This window comes from Trifolium pratense, linkage group LG1 (assembly GCF_020283565.1).
Source record: "Trifolium pratense cultivar HEN17-A07 linkage group LG1, ARS_RC_1.1, whole genome shotgun sequence".
NCBI lineage: Eukaryota > Viridiplantae > Streptophyta > Magnoliopsida > Fabales > Fabaceae > Trifolium > Trifolium pratense.
In genome coordinates, this window is record NC_060059.1 from 29,191,313 (window position 1) to 29,213,450 (window position 22,138).

The 22,138-nt window shown below is 33.7% G+C and overlaps 2 protein-coding genes and 1 pseudogene across 2 annotated transcripts; all 3 read left to right on the forward strand.

Moving 5' to 3' along the window:
* The first annotated feature begins 624 nt into the window (after positions 1–624).
* On the forward strand, positions 625–4,507 carry LOC123891839 (ankyrin repeat domain-containing protein 13C-like). The gene is made up of 4 exons (XM_045941723.1): positions 625–777; positions 1,026–1,257; positions 2,368–3,746; positions 4,154–4,507. Exons 1-4 carry the CDS (start codon positions 625–627, stop codon positions 4,505–4,507), a joined length of 2,118 nt encoding a protein of 705 aa, XP_045797679.1.
* A 2,752-nt stretch (positions 4,508–7,259) lies between these two features.
* LOC123891845 (putative B3 domain-containing protein At1g78640) lies at positions 7,260–7,616 on the forward strand. Its single transcript, XM_045941729.1, has one exon. It carries the CDS (start codon positions 7,260–7,262, stop codon positions 7,614–7,616), a length of 357 nt encoding a protein of 118 aa, XP_045797685.1.
* Positions 7,617–8,062: 446 nt separating this feature from the next.
* LOC123891854 lies at positions 8,063–11,213 on the forward strand (annotated as a pseudogene).
* The last annotated feature ends 10,925 nt before the right edge of the window (positions 11,214–22,138 follow it).

Here is a 22,138-nt window from a genome sequence, read left to right on the forward strand (position 1 = left end):
AAACACCTCTAATTTTTTGAAACAAGCTTATAAGCTCATATAATAAGCTATAAGCTAGCTTATTTGTGTTACCAAACAGAGCCACATAATAAATTCCACTAGACAATACAAATGCCTAACCAAGTCATTGGACTCAAGTGGTTAATGAGCTTCATCAAAAAGGACGAATTTCGGGAGATCACAGATTCGATTCTTAGGTAGAACAATTTCTTGGCCAGACTTTACTTATCTCACGGCCGAACTCTGGACTACTGGTGCCCCTTTCCGCTATGAACCAGAGGGTTATAAAAAAAAACGTGCTACTAATTATTTATATAAATTATATAATAATAATAATAATAATAATAATAATAATAATAATAATAATAATAATAATAATAATAATAATAATAATAATAATAATAATAATAATAATAATAATAATAATCCATTAAAGAAATAATAACCTGTGTTGCACCTTGGGGAAAATTGAATTTTGATAAACCCTTTTCCCAAATTGATCCTCACAAATTCGCAATTCGTTCAGCTGAACCCTCTTCACCGCCATTAACCTCACCTTCTCCACCTCCTCATCGCAAACAACCTTCTCCACAATCCAGAAATCCTTTGCTCAAGCGGTCAACAATGTATGTTTGTGAGTCTCGCTTGCTATCGCATTACCAGAAAAAGATTATCTTGCAGGAATGGAACCATGTAAACACAAACTCCATTAATTGTTGTGGCTTTGAAGAACAAGCTTGCACCGATGTGGAGGAAGATGGGGAGTACTCTCGCTTGGTAAGGGTTATTATGAAGAGTGAGATCTATTGCATCATGGTCCTTAAACCCTGGAATGTTAAAACTGACTGTTTGCTTTGGTCAAAAGACTTCAACCCTAGAATATCGGCATCAAAATATTGTTTTTGCAATTGCCAGCATTAGGGACAACAACATGTACAGATGCAGCTACAGGCAAGCCTCTTTTCGAGAGAACTTTTGGTCAGTTTGTTATGGACCTTTGTGCTGCAGACTAAAGATGGTGGTAGGGTAGGGTTGATCAGGGCACTTCAAAGGGTTTGGATGCTGAGATTGAGAATAGTGGCAAAGCTCAAGAGGAAGCTGATGATGTGGTTATTGTTGAAGAAAGAATAAGCAATGAGACTCAGGACAACTCAAAGTCTCAGGACAAGGAGCAAACTTTGAAAACACCTACATTGGTGTTGGCACAAAATGATGATTTGAACCAGGCTCAACTCAAGTTACTAGTAGTAAGAATAGGTTTGGATTTGGACCGACTCAAATTACTTAATACATCTGCCCACTACTGGTGCTTTCTTTACATGGACAAATGGTAGAGGTGGTTCTCGACACACTGATAGAAGAAGACTTGACAGGACCATTTGTAACCAAGCTTGGTTAGATGCTTGTACATCTTTGAATTGCTCAACCCTGTTTAGAAATAGATCTGATCATTTTCCTTTGCTCTTTGATTTTAACACTCATAATCTTAGTTTCAAATTTATGAGAATGTGGTCTCTTGCTGCCATGATGTTATAGCAAATTCTTGGAATGAAAGGGTCATTGGTTGTCCTATGTCTATTCCAAATTCTCTCACTCTCAACAGTTTTGGTGGACAAATGGATGATTTAGGGTGTGTTTATTTAAGTTTTAAAAAAATATTTTGTTGTGAAAAAATTAAAGGATTTTTTCCAGAGATTTTTAGAAAAATTTAAAGTTATTTTCGGTTTGTTCATCATAGAAAAATCATTTTTTTTAATAGATTTGAAGCTCCTACATCTAAGTTTTAGTTTCTTGTTCTTTTATAAAAATAGATTTTAAAAAAGTTCTTAGTATTAGCTTTTTATTTCAAGGCTAAAAATATATATTTTTTAAATAATTTTAATAAAAATTAAAATAAACACTATTAAAATAATAAATAAAAAAATTGGTTAAATAATTTTTTTTAAAAGATAAATAGATTTGGGCGCCTATTTACACGGATACAACTTATTCATACGCTCACAACTAAAATTCTTACAAAAAAAATTCTTTAATATTACAATTATTCTGAAAAACAGAAAAAAGAATCCCCTAAATCTCTAATGGCTTATTTTGAGAGAAATGAATGTCACACATGAATTATCTAAAATAATAATTTTCCTATTTTTAAGCCTTTTGCTTTCAAGTATCTCTACCTGCCCCTCACTTTTATTTCCTATTTTTATGCTTGTTTAAATCTTTGTCCCTTTGGCTTCTAATTTATAGATTGTTGTTGAAATTGGATTGATTTTTTTTTTTAGAGCAAAATTGTATTGATTTGATACATGATTTTGATGAAGTTTTATTTAAAAGTTTAATTAATCATCCCCTTGATTTGAGCTATGGCAGGCATTGATGTGTCAGCATATGCTCATAGTTCTGTGCATAAAGCCATAATATTGAAAGATTATGATAATCTTAAGAAGATAATTGATAATTTACCAAAACTTGGTAATGCTTATGAAATAAAAACTGAGCGTGCATCAATAGCTGAGGAAGAAAAAGCTGCTGCAATTTCTGCAGTGATAGATAGAAGAGATGTGTTACATGGTGACACGCCTCTTCACTTGGCTGTAAAACTCGGGGATATTGTTGCGGCTGAAATGCTCATGGCTGCCGGTGCAAATAATAGATTGAAGAATAGTGAAGGTTGGAGTGCTTTCAGAGAAGCTATCATAAAAAAACAGGATAAAATAGCATTGATTATGATTAAGTATTCTTATGGCGAAATGGACGAAAAATGGTACCGGAGGTTTCCTCGTTACTTTGCGACGATGAGAAGGATGAGAGACTTTTATATGGAGATTACATTTCATTTTGAGAGTTCTGTCATACCTTTTATATCGAGGATTGCGCCTTCGGATACTTACAAGATTTGGAAAAGAGGTGCTAATATGAGAGCTGATATGACTTTGGCTGGTTTTGATGGTTTGAAAATGAAAAGATCTGATCAAAGTGTTCTTTTCATTGGTGATGAATCTGATGATGAGAGAATAAGTCCTGGATTTATGTGTTTGATTTCGCACGAGAAAAAAGAAGTAGTTGTTCCTTATTTATCTAGACCTTCAAAACCAGATGAAAGAGAATTGAAACAATATTTAGCTAAAACATCTACTGAGGCTAAAGTTGTTAGAATTGGAATTGATGTGAGTCAAGCACTTCTTGTTCCGCAAATAACATGGAGGAAAAAGGAGAGAAAAGAAAGTGTAGGGCAATGGAAAAGTAAGGTTTATGATATGCAAAATGTGGTTTTAACCGTTAAATCAAGAAAGGTTCCTGGAGTTCAAGCTCCTAAGTTACCTCCTAAAGAAAATTGTAACAAGCAAAATGAAAAGATTGATGATATTTTGACAGATGATGAGAGAAAGCAATTAGAAGCTGAATTGAGTTACTCAGAAGATAATCACGGTCATAAAAGTGAATCTAAGAAAGGGAAGAAAGGGAAGTCTAGTGGACATAAAGAAAAGGATCATCGTCGTCATCACAAAACGAAAAGTACCAAAATGGCTTCTACTGCTAGCAGCAGTAGTAGTAATCACAAGGAGGAAAATGGTGACAGTGAGTATAAAAGAGGGATGATGCCAGCACTTTGGCTATCTCCAAACTTTCCATTAAAAATTGAAGAGTTTTTACCTTTGCTTGACATTCTTGCGGAAAAAGTTAAAGCGGTTCGTCGTGTTAGAGAACTCCTTACAACAAAACTTCCAAAAGATACCTTTCCTGTTAAGGTGTGTGCTCTTTATGATCTTCTTTGGTTTCTGCATTTTACAAACATCATAGATTTATTGGCATATAGCATAGTACTTTGGTGTCTGAGTATTCCATGTGTAAGTAGTTTACATGATTCTTTCCATTCTGTTTTCCTTGATGCACAAGTCACTAGCTAGTGAAAATTACAATTTTTGGTTTGTTTTATTCTCTTTAGTACTATGCTTTTTGTTTATATGATGTCTCATCATGTATTGGTTATGGAACTATTAAGTTTTTTTTTTTTTTTTGGTACATGGAACTATTAAGTTTTTATCTATACTATATTTTGCTGCAAAACAAGATTATAAGATAAAGACTAATATACCTATCATTTATTCATGGTATATATGATTGTATATTCATTTCATTGTGTTTCCAAATTCAGATTGCTATTCCTGTGGTATCTACAGTTAAAGTATTGGTTACATTTACAAAGTTTGAAGAAATACCAAAAGTAGATGAATTTGAATCAGCTCCATCAAGTCCTACTTCTGCTGACTTTGAGAATGCACCAGAAGAAGAAGAACCCTCCGCATCATCATCAGCATCAACATCACAATCGTCGTGGTTTCAATGGATACGGACTCCTTCTCAGTCCAATTCATCTGCTGCTGAAAACTATAATAAAGCAGAAGACCTATTTACAATTCCCTCTAATTATACATGGGTTGCTATTGATTCAAAGATAAAGGCTCAAGAAAAGAACAAGACAAAGGAGACAAAGGACATAAAGTCGTAACTAATTAACTAGGAACATTACCGCGGTTCTTTAGGGCCTGTTTGGTGCACAGGATAAGGGACAGGATAGGATAAGTGTATCATATCCTGCCGCAATCCAGTGTTTGGTGATACGGCAGGATATGATAAGTTAATCTTGAAGCTTATCCTATCCTGTCTCTCTAGTTATAATTTTTATCCTGAATTTGAGCTGGGTTACCAGCAGGATAGGATAAGAAAAAAAAAATACTGATTTATTTTATAAAATATATTTTAAAATACATAAAATAAAATTAATAAAATATAAATAATAAAATAATTAATTTTTAAATATATATGTGATTTTCTCACAGGGGTAATTTTGTAATTTATATATTCTAAGAAATCAAAATTTTACTAAAATTACAATATTTTAAAGTAAAATGATTATTAAAAAATTGACAAATAGGGATATTAATTTAAATTTTATAAAAAATTAAATATAATCTTTTGCAATAGTAGTTTTATTATTTACGTATGAGATATATCATATATTTATTTGGCTTATTTAACATGTATATATTATTGAGTTATTTATTTGATCATGATTCATATAAAAAATTAAACTTGATTATTTTCTCACAATTTTTATTTGAAATTATATAAAGTTATTTGATTACTTATTCATATTTTTTATTTATAAAATTAAAAGTATTACAAAATAATTTTAAAAAAATAACAATTGTTTTACAATAGTAATTTTTTCATTGTCATTTAAATATGTTATATATCTTATCATATTATTATGAGCTATTAAAAACAAAATATAATAGTTATCATGTTTATTATCCTGTGTGCACCAAACACAGGATATGATAACTGAGTATAACTGTTATCCTGCTGTTATCATATCCTATCCTTATCCTGTTTTATATCCTATCCTGTCATTATGCTATCCTGCGCACCAAACGGACCCTTATAGTTTTACAATTTAATTGTTAAACCAGTTGTATATATACTGCACATTTGTAGTTTTACATATTAATTTTCTCATTTGAGTGGAAATAGGATAATTTGGAAGCAAAACAACATAGCATAAATTGACCAGAAAAAAATAAATACAAATAGGATACTAACACAGCAATGAGAGAACGAATAAAAATAAATTGACCAGAAATTGTTTGTTTTAATAAGTTCAGAAAACATGCAAGATAGAGAGAGCTAGTAAATGCAGAGTAAAAATTGGAAAGTATCATGCGCACCAAACGGACCGTTATACTTCAAAATAACACACATAGCATAAACCCTTGTAGAACACTTGAAAGTCGAAACCGTCAAGACGAAAACATCTTAAAATCAAAAATTGGCAATAACTACTTTTGATGCCTCCATTGGAACAAGAGATCAAACTTTACCTTTCTTCACTCAACAAATGCCTTTTCAAAACTCAAGTTTCTATATTTTGATCAAAAACACTCATTCATGCAATCCTATTCAACAAATGCAGTAAAACACAAGCATCTGACCTATTATTAACAATGCATGGACAACGTGGATCTCTGACGAGGACGTCGTGTCCTCATCGGTTACGCGCTTTGTTAACTTTCAAACATGTTGCCATTTCGATGAAAGGGATCCAACCTAACAAAATTGTTAGAGGAATGTTAGAATGAGAAAGCTTATTGAATGTGAATTTATAGCAAACACAAGACCTGCATACCGCAACTGGAGAGATTAATCCCCTCGAGGTAACTGAGGATCCAACAAATGTTTCTCCATACGCACCGCTGGGGATCGAACCCAGGATCAAATGGTTAAGGGACCCAAGTATCCACCACTTGTGACACAGTATGTTCGTATAAAGGTATAATATTTAAATAACACCTAATTGATTTTATTAATACATTTTATGTCTATAATAATTTAAAAAAAGAGAAAAATATGATGAGTAGAGTTGTTATCGAAAAGAAGTGGGAGGTTGTTGCCCATTTAAATATTACAAGATTAAACAGATTAATCATTGCAGTTACCGTTTAAAAAAATTGATTTTATTAAAACATTTTATAGTGTCTATAATTTAAAAAATTAGTAGACTTCTAATTGGGGAAAAAAAGTGGGTGGTTTTCGTCAATTTAAATCTCACATGACTCGAAAGATTGATCACTGCAGTTACCAATTTAAAAAAAAAATGATTTTATTAAAACATTTTATAGTGTCTATAATTTAAAAGATTAGTAGACTTCTAATCGGGAAAGAATTGTAAAAGAAGTGGGTGGATTCCGTCAATTTAAATCTCACATGACTCGAAAGATTGATCACTATAGTTACCGATTAAAAAACAACTTTTTCAAATGTTACTTTTTTTTTAAAGGTATCAAATGTTACTGTTAAAATAAAATAAAACACGCAATTTTTTCATTTATTTTTAAAACAAGTTTTTCAAATGTATTTGATCATATTTCTCTAGTTAGATATTTTTATACAAGAAAATGTACAAATAAACAAAAGTATCTATATATAATAAGATAAGAATGATTAATTAAACAAGAAAAAGGAATTCTCCAACTTCATTCCAATTCCAATGGCTTCTCACAGCAACAACAATACTATTTGCCCTCATTCTGTATTTGAGGTGTGTTCGTGTTCAAATGTGTGTCTACATTTGTCACTCACTCCTTGCTGTCCATTGCCATGTACAACAACAACAACAAGAAATGAGAAACAATCCACAAAGAAGAAGAGAAGGCTTGTGCAGCAAGAAAACAATTCTTCAAGAAAACAATTCTTCAAGAAAAATGGCATGCAATGATGTAAATATAAACTGGGAGATTAAGAAGGTGTTGACGGAAAGCGACGTTCTAGGAGTAACGTGCAGATTACTTGTTGGGAAAAAGTGTGCCGAGGCATTTGTTGTTCCAATATTTGGCCGTGATGATGTTGAGAATGGTGTAAATGTCAAGATAAGGGATTATGACACTCATTCTGTTCATTATCTTGTTTTCAAGAAATGTTCCTCCAGAAGCTATGGTTTCGGCCGCAATTGGATGAAAGAATTTGTAAGTAGAAGAGGGTTAAAGGGAGGCGATATGATCGGTCTTCACTGGGATCAAAACAACCAACAATTCAATTTCTCGGTCATCGAAGCCAATTAAGATAGACTACTTGTGGTTTGATCCTATTTCCTCTTATGCAATTTCATGAGTCTTACACCTTTTCTGAATTTCATGAGTCTTACACCTTTTCTGATTAATGTTTACTTCCAAAGGCTTTCTTTAATGTTGTGCTATACTTAATTAATTAATCACCTTACATACTAGTATGATCCCTTTATTCTTTGCTGCCTTATTTGGTTTCCAGATTTTGTAGACCTTAAATCTCTGCTGCATTAATATTTTTTCAATTTGTGTTAAACATATATGTTTCCTCTTTTGTATTAACTGTAATTTGAACATATCGGAAATGGTGATTCTCACACAATTTCATCGAGTAATCTGACGTACTGTCATGGATTTAGAAATAGAGGATCATTAGATAACCAATCTTGCTTTAAAAATAGAGTTATATATTAATTGGGGATCCATAAGTCCTAGTGCAATCGATGCAGTTTGGCAGGTATTTGGAATGAATCAACTGAACTAGTTTACTAAACACAGCTGTATTAGATTCTCTAGTAAGCCCTTCATCCTTCTAAGTCTATCTTATTCGCAACATCGATCTCCTTATTCACCAAAACCAAATATTAGGAGATCCATCATCATCCACACCAGAATTCTTTTGAGTATGCCTATGACAGTATCTGTTGGTTAAGTCATCATGGTCTCATCTCCGGGAGTCCTTAAAATGTTCCACCATAATCCCATTCGTCAAATAATAGGAGGCTTCTGAGTTTTGAATATGGTTTAACCTATGACACTCATCATAACAACAGGCTTACCTTGATTGATTTTCGCCAATGCCTCCAATGAAAATTAGCTGCTTCATGATCCTTTTACCGCAATGATGTCGAATTCAGGAACGGATTTTAGTGCATCATCATCACCATTATCTGCACTAGCTCTTGCACGATAGGCATATTGTCCACACGATGTGAAGACCTTCATATTCAACCTTATACCAATATCCATTCAACCATAGTATTCCAAAAACAGCCCATTTCGTCGGTCCACGTAGAACACACATTTGCTTGAAAACTTTTTCCACCTTCATGCTCAATGTGAACCGTCTTATGTGCTACTGCTATGAGATCAACTATCTCCATCTTTCATGGACACATGCATACATTTGGGATAATTTGTCACCAATTTGAGTTTCACAAAGCTCGAGAGAGATTAATCACTAGGTACGCGTAAAAGATATTGATTTTAAAAAATAAATAGAGACTCATATTGGTCTAAAGAATGAGACAAGGTTGAATCAACATACCATACATATTTGAGCTTGAATTTGTCAACATTAACACCCAATGCAATACAGGTAGAATCAATTCCTGAAACACGTCTTTCCCAACAAATAGTCTACTCATATAGTCAATTAGATCACTCTTTTTCCAACACATTTTTGAATTTTCAAGGATCATATCATATAGCATCAGCTCAATATGATTAGTAGACTACTTGCTGGGAAAGAAGTGGGAGGATTGAACACGGTGTTAGACGGAGACAGACATTCATAATGGAACCCTACTCTAGTGGTACAAGAAACATAGATACAACACAATGATGAATGACAAACAAATTAATGTTGATATAGCAAACAAAGTTTCTTTTTTCTTTTTGCACAAGTTTCGCAAATAGAGTTTTGTTACACTCTTATACTAAAATTTCGAATGTGTAATAGAGTATTGCGCAAGTTAAACTAAAATCAATGTTTTTTCCGTTACAAACATATTTTTTTCCTTCAATCTATACGAACATAAACAATAACAGTTAAATGCCACCAAAATAGAAACTAAAACGGTCAAAGGATTAATTATCCATTATTATTATAACAAGAATACTCATAAAAATAAAACTCAATCTAATAATCTACTTTTGTAAAAAAAAAAAAAAGAGGGTTTAATTGAAGGGAACATAGATACAATAGGAGATGTGATGTTAGAAGAGGGTTTAGATTTGGAAACTATTATTTCATCATCCTTAGAAAATTGTTCCTCAGCATTTGAGTTTACTATCATGAAAACATCATCAATTAGAGAAACTGAACAACATTTGGAAAAGAAGAGAGTTCAAAATTAAAAGGGTGATGAGGCAACATAAGAAAATAAATTGAACCAAAAAATCTTTACCTTGATCACTATTAGTCTTAGTAGTTCCTTCTATCTCAATATCCTGTTTAAAAAATTCTATTCAATTCCTGCATTTGAAAAAGAGTTAAAAGAATAAAAGTAAAATGAGGAGAATTGCCTTTTTTTAAGGACCAACTACTTGTATAGGTGGCTCTTTCTTTGTTCCTGAAATGGTAGACACAGTTGCAACTGCTGTTTTTCCCTTTTAGAAAAAATGAAGCTTGAGTTTGAGTACTGGTATCCATTTCTCACTTTTTGCATTTACAATCATACTGCAATTTTCCCCGAGCGTCACTGGCCTCGTGGGTTTAGATGCAATGGCCACATAATGCTCAATTCTGAAAAAATGTCCAAGTCCACCGGAAATTTCAGAACTGTTCGTCAGCCAATTGAGGAATTTTCTGCTGATGCTACACGGTTCTCTTTGGCTGATGCTGGTGATGGTGTTGACGATGCCAATTTTGTCTTTGAGACAGCAAATGCGGCAATTCTCAGGCTCACCAAAGAGCTTGCTTGGTATGAAGAGAATCTGGCTGCAGAAGCTACTTTGAGAACTGGTCCACCCTCTATTTATGCTGATCGTGTGTTTGCAAATGAAATTAACATTGCTGTCAAAACAACTGAGCAAAATTACTCCAACTATATGTTTCGAGAAGCCCTCAAGTCTGGCTTTTATGATCTTCAAGCTGCCAGGGATGAGTATAGATTGTCATGTGGGGTTGGTGGTCTCAATCGTGATTTGGTCTGGCGTTTTATGGATGTGCAGACACGTCTGCTAGCACCTATCTGTCCGCATTATGCAGAGTTTATTTGGAGAGAGCTTTTGAAGAAGGATGGTTTTGTGGTGAAGGCAGGTTGGCCAACAGCGGATGCTCCTGACCTTACTTTAAAGAGTGCCAACAAATATCTACAGGATTCTATTGTTCTGATAAGGAAGTTGCTTCAGAAGCAACTTTCAGGCTCAAAGAAAGGAAATAAGAAAGGCGCTCCAGTTGCATCGCCAAAAGAAATCAAGTTAACATGCTTGATATATGTCAATGAACAATTTGATGGTTGGAAAGCCGAGTGCCTCAATATTCTCTGGAATAATTTTAACAAAGACACTCGAACTTTTGCTCCGGATTCCGACATAATGGAGGCTTTACAACAGAGTTCTGTGGGCTAATCTTCTGAATTTAAACGAACTCAAAAGTTATGCATGCCTTTCTTGAGGTTTAAGAAGGATGAAGCAATTGCACTAGGGCCTCAAGCCCTGGATTTGAGATTGCCATTTGGTGAAATTGAGGTTCTTCAGGAGAACTTGGACTTGATCAAGAGACAGATAGGTTCAAAAGATGTGGAAGATTTGAAAATATTATCTGCAGCAGATGCTGATTCTGTGGCTAAAGCTGGATCTAATGCATCTGTACTAAGAGACAATCCTCCATCCCCTGGAAGTCCTACTGCCATCTTCTTACCTAAGTAGCTACTCGGTAAGTTTCTAGAAATTTCCTTTCTTAAAATAGGCCATGCCTTAATATGACTTTATATAGAGACATGACTATTGTTTCCATTTTCCCCATTTTCTCTACATGTTTATTCTGATACAAGTTTTGTATTTTTTAGTTTTTTTTTTTTTTTTTGGCATATTAGGTTTTATTTACATCATAACCAATTTAGGAATAATTTATCGGTGTCGCAATATGCACCCCATGATAGTCGCAATTGTCCCACAAAATCATCTTCATAGCTTTTAGTGTTTTAAAAACCGGACCGGACCGGACGGGAACTGCTACTGTGGCCGGTTCGGTCAAGCAACAGGACATGTTCTGCAACTAACCCGTTGAAACCCGCAATGAACCGGCCGGTTTAACGGTTGAACCGCGAACCAGTGGATAGTTACAATTCAATCAATTTTTTTTTCATTTAATATATGATAGTTACAATTTGTACAAAGATAATAGGTTACAATAAAAGTTTGGGTACACACCCATGTGTAAGCCTAGTGAATACAAACTAAGCACCAGTGAGCTTTGTCACAAATCTCGCAACTACATTAAACCCCAGTTGCATAGCTTTGTCACAAATATCGCTTGACAGAATTTCATGCAACTGAAAATCAGCAGCAGTGCTTAATTAGTTCTTTCATCTTCTTCTTTTACATATAAAGTGCTATATATTATTTGCACATCAGCTCCTGCTTCACCAGTACCTAAGGATCCAAAGTTTTGGTAAAAAAAGAAAAGGAAAAAAAACTTAAGTTAAATATTAAATTCAAATTCTAATGGCTAAACAATCTAAATTTTAAAAACAGAAGAGGGTACTGCATCTTTGTTTCAAACAAGCATTTCAGCAAACATCTAGAGAGCACATTAAAAAAACAGATAGCTTCTATTGAGTTGTAAGGTTAAATACCAGAAAATCAAGTATAAGAAGGGATACAAAACAAGAATAAATCAGAAAGAAGAGAAGCAAAAGAAAATATGTGAGGTAGTCACAACCACGGGAAATTAGTCGTACACTATTATCAGGACAGATTTGAAAGGCGACCTTTGGTGAAATCTTTGCCTTTCCTCAGTTAGATCCAAAAGCATGAAATTGAGCAGAAAAGGAGGCGGTGTTATTCAAAACGAGAGATGCGTGTGGCATTGTGAGGTGTGTTCTTGTTCAAATGTGTGTCTACATTTGTCACTCACTCCTTGTTGTCCATTGCCATGTACAACAACAACAAGAAATGAGAAAGAATCCACAAAGAAGAGAAGGCTTGTGCAGCAAGAAAACAGTTCTTCAAGAAAAATGGCATGCAATGTAAAAATAAGCTGGGGGATCGAGAAGGTGTTGCCGGAAAGCGACTTTCTAAGAGTAACGTGCAGATTACTTGTCGGGAAAAAATGTGTCGAGGCATTTGATGTTCCAATATTTGGTGGCGATGATGTTGAGACTGGTGTAAATGTCAAGACAAGGGATTATGACACTCATTCTGTTCATTCTCTTGTTTTCAAGAAATGTTCCTCCGGAAGCTATGGTTTCGGCCGCAATTGGATGAAAGTAGAAGAGGGTTAAAGGGAGGCGATATGATCAGTCTTCATTGGGATCAAAACAACCAACAATTCGATTTCTCGGTCGTCGAAGCCAATTAAGATAGACTACTTGTGGTTTGTGTAACGACCCAATTTTCAAATTATTAATTTTTATGTGTTAAAATATTTTATTAACGTAGAATTTTAATTAAGTTAATAACTTGAGTTATTCATCGAGGACTTTAGTTATTAAGCGAGTAGTGAGAGTTAACGTGTTATTGGGCTTGAGGCCCAATGGGCCTTGTGTGTGTGTGTGGCGCCATATGGCCATGAGAGGGAGAAGAGAAATTCATTCTCTTTTGTTCTTGTGTTCTTGAGTTGAGAGAGGAGAGCTTGAGGAGCTAGGGCAAGAAGAGAAGCTAGAGATTCGAGATTTTCGTCGTGTTTTCTTCGAATCCAGGTATGAGAGTAGGTTCCATAATCGTGGGTGACCCGAGGAAGGGGAGAATGTCGATTTCTCCTCACCCGAACTTCCTCCACCCCATTTTCGTTTTAGCTTAGATCGGATTTTCTTGATGGAAATCGTTCCTAAGGTTCTTAATATGTTTAACATGCTTTTAACATGATTAATGAACGAAAATAATGGTTAAAAACGAGTTTTATAACAGATTAAACTCAAGAACTTTGTGTTCTTGAGAGTTTTGATGAAAAAGTGTCAATCTTTACTTTTTCGATGTTTATGAGGTAGATCTGAGAAATGGACTGTCCTTTTGTGTTTATCTATGTTTGTTATGTGGGAATACAAACTCTTTTGGGATTTATAACATGAAAAATGGGATTTTTGGGTGATTTGGTGTAGAAAACGCAAGTTTTGAACTGTCCTGACAGGAGACACTCGCTAGGCCTTCGCTCAGCGAACGTGTGGCGAACAGCTCGCCATGAGCAGGTGATCCCCTGGTGAGGTTCGCTTAGGCTCGCTAAGCCTTCGCTCAGCGAATAGTTCGCTGAAGCTCGCCAATGCTCGCCATGAGCAGGTGACTTCCTGGTGAGGTTCGCCATGTCTCGCTAAGCCTTCGCTCAGCGAAGGCCTCCGTGACAGCAATTTTTGTTGATGTTTGTAAGTGTAATTAGGCACTTGTAACATGGTTTAATGGTATTCTTACATGATTGTTGATGCATGTTGATGCTTATAATGCTCATTGCTAATCGTTATATGATTGTTAATCGTGTATGAAATATAAATGAAGGATATTAAGGTTTTGTTAAATCTTAATGATGAAGTATGTTGGATAGTGTTCCACATAGTAAAGGAAGAGCTTTATGCTATATAATTGTGAGTGAATTCATGAAAAACATATACATGCATTCATGAATTAAATAGGATATTGGATATTCCAATAAAGAAGTATATCAGATTATATTTATCCGATAAAGAAGGATATTAGAGGTGAGATACTCTAATAAAGAAGATGGTACCACATGCATTAGAAATGTCTAGGGTGACAATCATGAAGTTGAAGCATTAGAGTTGCATTAGGCTATGTGTGCATTTTATGATAAATGATATGTGACACATGTTTGGCTAATTGTGGTATTTGATAATTGATACTTGATAATTTGGTATTCGATTATGTGTTTGAGAACTTCTAATTGGATTATAGATGTGAATATATGTATATGTATATGTATAATTGTGAGGCATGCTTATGTTATTGAAGAAGTGTTTAAGTATCAATTTACTTGCACTTGTATTTTGATTATGTGATCTAACTCTCATGCTTTGTGTTATGTGCTGGACCGTTGGAGGTTCAGATTCTCAGGTTGAGGATCCCGATCAGAGTTAGAGGTTTGCTCGTGCTCGTGGTAGTGCGCTTCTTGGTGAGGAGTTTAGCTTAGACTACTCCTTAGATATATTTTGTATATCTTTTGATGGGTTGTATAGAATTGCTCTGATTAGGTATTTACCGGGTCGGGTTATTCGATTGGATTGTATTAAGCCCGTGATGACATATTTAACTTTGCTAATCCTATCTTTTGTTGTAAACATAATATCCTTTGTTGATATGGCCTAGAGCCTAGGGATATTGTGTGAACAATTATGACTATTGTATGATATGCACTATGTTAATTATTTGTTTTTAATTTCCGCTGTGCTAGCATGATTTTAATTATGCCGTGGTTTTGTATTATAACATGTGACGCCTGAATTTTCTTAAGTGTTTTATTTATTTATATTCAATAAATTCGCGTTAAGGAGTTTGGGTGTTACAGTTTGATCCTATTTCCTCATATGCAATTTCATGATTACGTCTTACCAACCATAGCGACCAATTTGAGTTTCACAATGCTCGAGAGAGATTAATCACTACATACAGTTACGCGTAAAAGATATTGATTTAGAAAAAATAAATAGAGACTCATATTGGTCTAAAGAATGAGATAAGGTTGAAACAACATACCATACATATTTGAGCTTGAATTTGTCAACATTAACACTCAATGCAATACAGGTAGAATCAATTAGTGAGCCACGTCTTTCCCCACAAATAGTCTACTCATATAGTCAATTATATCACTCTTTTTACAACACAATTTTGAATTTTCAAGGATCATATCACATAGCATCAGCTCAATAGGATGAGTAAACTACTTACCGGGAAAGAAGTGGGAGGACTTAACATGGTGTTAGATGGAGACAGACATTCACAATGTAACCCTACTCTAGTGGTACAAGAAACATAGATACACCACAATGATGAATAGATCTTTCAAAGGGGCTGGCCCGGTCAGGCCTGACCGGTCTGGGGGGGGCCCGGTAAAATAAAGGGGCCGGCCCAGCCCGACCTGTTAACTTCAAGGTCCGGCCTGATAAACAAAAGCCTACATGGCCCAATGGGCCGGCCCACTAATTTTCATAGTTTTTTTTTTGAAAAAGAAACATTCTACTAAATTTATGTTATATTTCTCATATAAATCTTCATGAAGGTAATTCATATCCCTATATTTTCTCACATAATCTCCCAAACAACAATATCTTCCTCTTTATCCTCATCAAACAAACAAACAAATCTCTAACAAATAATCTCATTTTAATACAATAAGTTTTTTGTCATATTATTATTATTATTACTACAAAAAAAAAAAATCCAAGTTTTATATCTTTCAAATATCCATTGTAATTTAAGTAAAAAAAAAAAAAGAATATAGAAAAAATATAAAATAAATACAATAAAAAGATGATAGGCTTAAAATAACCATATTCCAAGTTTTATATCCTTCGTTGTAATTTCACAAAAAAAATAATTAAAAAAAATATAAAAAGATGATATGCTTAAAAATAGGAATAAAACAGATTATAGATAGGAACAAAACACAAATAATAACAATAAAACAACAAAAATAATAATAAAAAATTATATATGAATTTATGCATAAAAATAAGACCAAAATATAACAATAAAAATATTATAGAAATTTTTTCAATTCTTTAAGGGGCCGGCCCAAAAGCCTGTGGGCCGGCCCATGAAAAAGCCTGACCCGATAAGGTCCGGCCCGATAAGGCCCGACCATCTTTTTATGAAGCCCGGCCCATGTAAAAGGATAGGGCTAATGGGCCGGCCCAATAGCCCGGCCCTTTATGACAACTCTAAGGATGAATGAATTGTAGTTACAATCAATGATCCTTATATACAAAGATTAGGATACATCATAAGCTATGCTACACTAACTATACAATAACTTGTCCTACAAGTTAGTCATTAGAACTAAACTTATTCTCTACATTTTTATTGTCATTTGATCTACACTAACTTTATTTTATTTTTTTTGGTTCAGAATTAAATTTATTTTATTAGTAGTAGATTATTAGTTTTTTTTTTTTTTTACAAAAGTAGATTATTAGATTGAGTTTTATTTTTATGAGTATTCTTGTTACAATTGATAATCTTTTGACTGTTTTTGTTTCTATTTTTGTGGCATTTATCTTTTATTGTATATGTTCCTATAGATTAAAGGAAAAAAAATATGTTTGTGACGAAAAAACATTGATTTTAGTTTAACTTGCGCAATACTCTATTCCACATTCGCAATTTTAGTATAAGAGTGTAACAAAAATCTGTTTGAGAAACTTGTGCAAAAAAAAAAAACAAGAAACTTTGTTTGCTATATCAACATTAATTTGTTTGTCATTCATCATTGTGTTGTATCTATGTTTCTTGTACCACTAGAGTAGGGTTCCATTATAAATGTCTGTCTCCATCTAACACCATGTTCAATCCACCCACTTCTTTCCCGGCAAGTAGTCTACTCATCATATTGAGCTGATGCTATATGATATGATCCTTGAAAATTCAAAATTGTGTTGGGAAAAGAGTGTTCTAATTGACTATATGAGTAGACTATTTGTGGGGAAAGACGTGGCTCACTAATTTATTCTACCTGTGTTGCATTGGGTGTTAATGTTGACAAATTCAAGCTCAAATATGTATGGTATGTTGATTCAACCTTTTCTCATTCTTTAGAGCAATATGAGTCTCTATTTATTTTTTCTAAATCAATATCTTTTACGCGTAACTGTACGTAGTGATTAATCTCTCTCGATCATTGTGAAACTCAAATTGGTGACTATGGTTGGTTGAATGGACTGTTTTTGGAATACTATGGTTGAATGGATATTCAAAAGGGGTAAGACATACTCATGAAATTGCATAAGAGGAAATAGGATCAAACCACAAGTAGTCTATCTTAATTGGCTTCAACGACCGAGAAATCGAATTGTTGGTTGTTTTGATCCTAGTGAAGACCGATCATATCGCCTCCCTTTAACCCTCTTCTACTAACAAATTTTTTCATCCAATTGCGGTCGAAACCATAGCTTCCGGAGGAACATTTCTTGAAATCAAAAGAATGAACAGAATGAGTGTCATAATCCCTTATCTTGACATTTACATCATTCTCTACATTATCTCCACCAAATATTGGAACAACAAATGCCTCGGCATATTTTTTCCCGACAAGTAATCTGCACGTTTCCCTTTGTCTATATTCGCTTTGCGACGTTCTAAGAGTAACTTGCAGATTACTTGTCGGGAAAAAGTGTGTCGAGGCATTTGTTGTTCCAATATTTGGTGGTGATGATCATGTTGAGAATGGTGTGTATGTCAAGATAAGGGATTACGACACTCATTCTGTTCATTCTCTTGTTTTCAAGAAATGTTCCTCAGGAAGATATGGTTTCGACCGCAATTGGATGAAAGAATTTGTAAGTAGAAGAGGGTTAAAGGGAGGCGATATGATCGGTCTTCACTAGGATCAAAACAACCAACAATTCGATTTCTCGGTCGTCGTAGCCAATTAAGATAGACTACTTGTGGTTTGATCCTATTTCCTCTTATGCAATTTCATGAGTATGTCTTACCCCTTTTGAATATCCATTCAACCATAGTATTCCAAAAACAGCCCATTCAACCATCCATAGTCACCAATTTGAGTTTCACAATGATCAAGAGAGATTAATCACTACGTACAGTTACGCGTAAAAGATATTGATTTAGAAAAAATAAATAGAGACTCATATTGGTCTAAAGAATGAGATAAGGTTGAAACAACATACCATACATATTTGAGCTTGAATTTGTCAACATTAACACTCAATGCAATACAGGTAGAATCAATTAGTGAGCCACGTCTTTCCCCACAAATAGTTTACTCATATAGTGAATTAGATCACTCTTTTTCAACACAATTTTGAATTTTCAAGGATCATATCATATAGCATCAGCTCAATATGATGAGTAGACTACTTGCCGGGAAAGAAGTGGGAGGACTAAACATGGTGTTAGATGGAGACAGACATTCACAATGAAACCCTACTATAGTGGTACAAGAAACATAGATACACCACAATGATGAATAGATCTGTCAAAGGGGTTGGCCCGGTCAGGCCTGGCCCGGTCTGGGGGGCCTGGTAAAATAAAGGGGCCGGCCCAGCCCGGCCCGTTAACTTCATGGTCCGGCCTGATAAACAAAAGCCTACATGGCCCGATGGGCCGACCCACTAATTTTCATAATTTTTTTTTTTTTTGAAAAAGAAACATTCTACTAAATTTATGTTATATTTCTCATATAAATCTTCATGAAGGTAATTCATATCCCTATATTTTCTCACATAATCTCCCAAACAACAATATCTTCCTCTTTATCCTCATCAAAGAAACAAACAAATCTCTAACAAATAATCTCATTTTAATACAATAAGTTTTTTGTCATATTATTATTATTATTATTATTACTACAAAAAAAAAATCCAAGTTTTATATCTTTCAAATATCCATTGTAATTTAAGTAAAAAAAAAAAGAATATAGAAAAAATATAAAATAAATACAATAAAAAGATGATAGGCTTAAAATAACCATATTCCAAGTTTTATATCCTTCGTTGTAATTTCTCAAAAAAAATAATTAAAAAAAATATAAAAAGATGATATGCTTAAAAATAGGAATAAAACAGATTATAGATAGGAACAAAACACAAATAATAACAATAAAACAACAAAAATAATAATAAAAAATTATATATGAATTTATGCATAAAAATAAGACCAAAATATAACAATAAAAATATTATAGAAATTTTTTCAATAATTTTTTCAATTCTTTAAGGGGCCGGCCCAAAAACCTGTGGGCCGGCCCATGAAAAAGCCTGACCCGATAAGGTCCGGCCCGATAAGGCCCGACCATCTTTTTATGAAGCCCGGCCCATGTAAAAGGATAGGGCTAATGGGCCGGCCCGATAGCCCGGCCCTTTATGACAACTCTAAGGATGAATGAATTGTAGTTACAATCAATGATCCTTATATACAAAGATTAGGATACATCATAAGCTATGCTACACTAACTATACAATAACTTGTCCTACAAGTTAGTCATTAGAACTAAACTTATTCTCTACATTTTTATTGTCATTTGATCTACACTAACTTTATTTTATTTTTTTTGGTTCAGAATTAAATTTATTTTATTAGTAGTAGATTATTAGTTTTTTTTTTTTACAAAAGTAGATTATTAGATTGAGTTTTATTTTTATGAGTATTCTTGTTACAATTGATAATCTTTTGACTGTTTTTGTTTCTATTTTTGTGGCATTTATCTTTTATTGTTTATGTTCCTATAGATTAAAGGAAAAAAAATATGTTTGTGACGAAAAAACATTGATTTTAGTTTAACTTGCTGATAGAAATTTAGCAAGTGTACTAAATAGCCGTCAAGTAGTATAATAAAATCGTTCTTTCCGCAGGGATTGTTGTAAATCAATTGTAATTTGAAGACATACTCATGTAAATTGACATAAATTGTAAAAAGGGGGTTCTTGTTTGGTTTCAAGTTAAAACTTTTAAACTTTGGAATTGCTTTGGTGTTTAGATTGATGTAAGAAAAGCGATTGGTCCTTTTTGGGTCATCTAATTACTATTTCTCTTGGTAACGCCATGTATGATAACGAATTATTCAAATTAGTTTCATGATTTGATTAAAACACAATTGATTATGCCCAATGTCTTGGTAACATAATCCTCTCTCATGATCATCAATCCCTAATTTCTTAGTAAGACCTATGATCATGTGAGGAAGAAAAACTTTAATCTCTTAATCTCAATTAACAATCCAAAATTTCTTAAGTGAAAATTAATTGATCAATCGTTCCTAGATCGATGATTTATTCCTATCGTCATAGTAAAACAAATCATTGCAATCATCATATAAGTCGCGAATTCATACAAAGCATTAAGCACAAAGAACAATCAATAGAAACTAACTTCGTAATTCATTAATCATATCATATGACAATCACATAGTTCAAGATCAAAAGTAATTAGAATCACCTAAGGACCAATCATGAGAATTTAGCTAGACATTGCAAATTCAGAAATTACATCAAATAAAATGAAAGAAAGCATAATTACAAGAAGAATCTTGATGTGTTTCCACACTTGAATCCTTGCTTGGTTGCTCTTGATCCTCCAAAATCGCTCCAAATGCTGTTCTCAGTGTTTCAAATTCGATAATGATCCAGATCTGATGTTTCCTTTTTATAAAAATGATCAAAAGTAACGTTTTCCGCCTGAGGCACAGAATTTCCGCCTCAGGCGTAAAGAATTACGTTTCAGGCACAGCTTTTTCCGCCTGAAACGGCAAAACAGAGAGCAATCTTGGTTCTTCAGTGAAATTTCCGCCCCAGGCGGAAAAACTTCCGTTTTAGGCGTAAAAATACTATACAATCCACCAATTTTCATTTGCTATCTTTCTTCGCATGTAGCTTCAAATCAATGTTTCATTCTTCATGATTTAGGTCAAAAACCTCTAAAAATACTTGAAAATGGTCTTTATTTCCATGTAATGACTAATGTCATCACAACCCCAAACTTGAACTTTTCCTTGTCCTCAAGGAATATCTCAATCTCCAGGAAAACAAAACACTACCTCGATTCATCTGGCTAAACAAACTCAAACCCAATCAAGTTAGACGTAATTTGCATGATATTTCAATGATCAATTTCGTCATGATTCAAGTACACACAGTTTCAAATTTAGGCAAAACAAAGAGCATCAAACAAAGATTGACCATACTTAATTTCTTCACACCCTCACCGACTCTCCTGTTTAAGGGTAATATAATCACTCAATCAACACATCATAACTAGACTACTATAAATTTGCAGACATTCTCAAAAATCAATCACCATGTCATGAGCACACACATTAGAGGACTTTTAAAGGTTATAACGTGGCCTGGTTAAAAGGTGGATGGTGGCTTTTCTGGTAAGTGAGTAAAAAAACTTGAAATTAGATACCACTGAGTCAAATAGATACAACACCCCACCCTACTTTGTAAGAATTTATACTTAGAGAACAATTCACAAAATTCCTTTTTGTTTTCAAAAAGATCACCATGATTATTATTTTTTTTTTTCTTCTTTTTTTTTTTTTTTCGATACTTCTTTTCTTGGTGAACTTTTGAATTTTTCTTTCATAATTTGGAATTTTTCTTTCATAATTTTTTTAGTTCTCTAGTATAGTATATCCACCCCAAACTTAAGTTGTTGCTAGTTCCAAAAGCAACCCCAAACTTAGTGTAATGCATTGTGCAAAAACCACTAAAGGTATCTAATTCTCCAAGAAAATCATTTTTTTTTTTTTTTATATATTATTTTGATAACTTGGGTCAGATACAAACAAAACATTTTTTCTTTAGGCTCAAAAGGGGTTAAACAACGGATAAGCAATGATAAGGGTGGCTAGAACAGGCTCAAGGTACCAAACAACTTGCCTCGTGTGTACATCACAACAATAAATCAATTAAAGAGAACATGCGCAAATTCTAGAGACATAGCTAAGT

Bases quoted from the DNA above. Each gene is read 5' to 3' on its own strand.
- LOC123891839 (XM_045941723.1), top strand. From the start codon at position 625: ATGTATGTTTGTGAGTCTCGCTTGCTATCGCATTACCAGAAAAAGATT. The intron at 778-1,025 runs GTAAGGGTTATT...AGATGGTGGTAG, and splicing joins ATGGGGAGTACTCTCGCTTG to GGTAGGGTTGATCAGGGCAC. The intron at 3,747-4,153 runs GTGTGTGCTCTT...TTCCAAATTCAG, and splicing joins AAGATACCTTTCCTGTTAAG to ATTGCTATTCCTGTGGTATC.
- LOC123891845 (XM_045941729.1), top strand. From the start codon at position 7,260: ATGGCATGCAATGATGTAAATATAAACTGGGAGATTAAGAAGGTGTTG.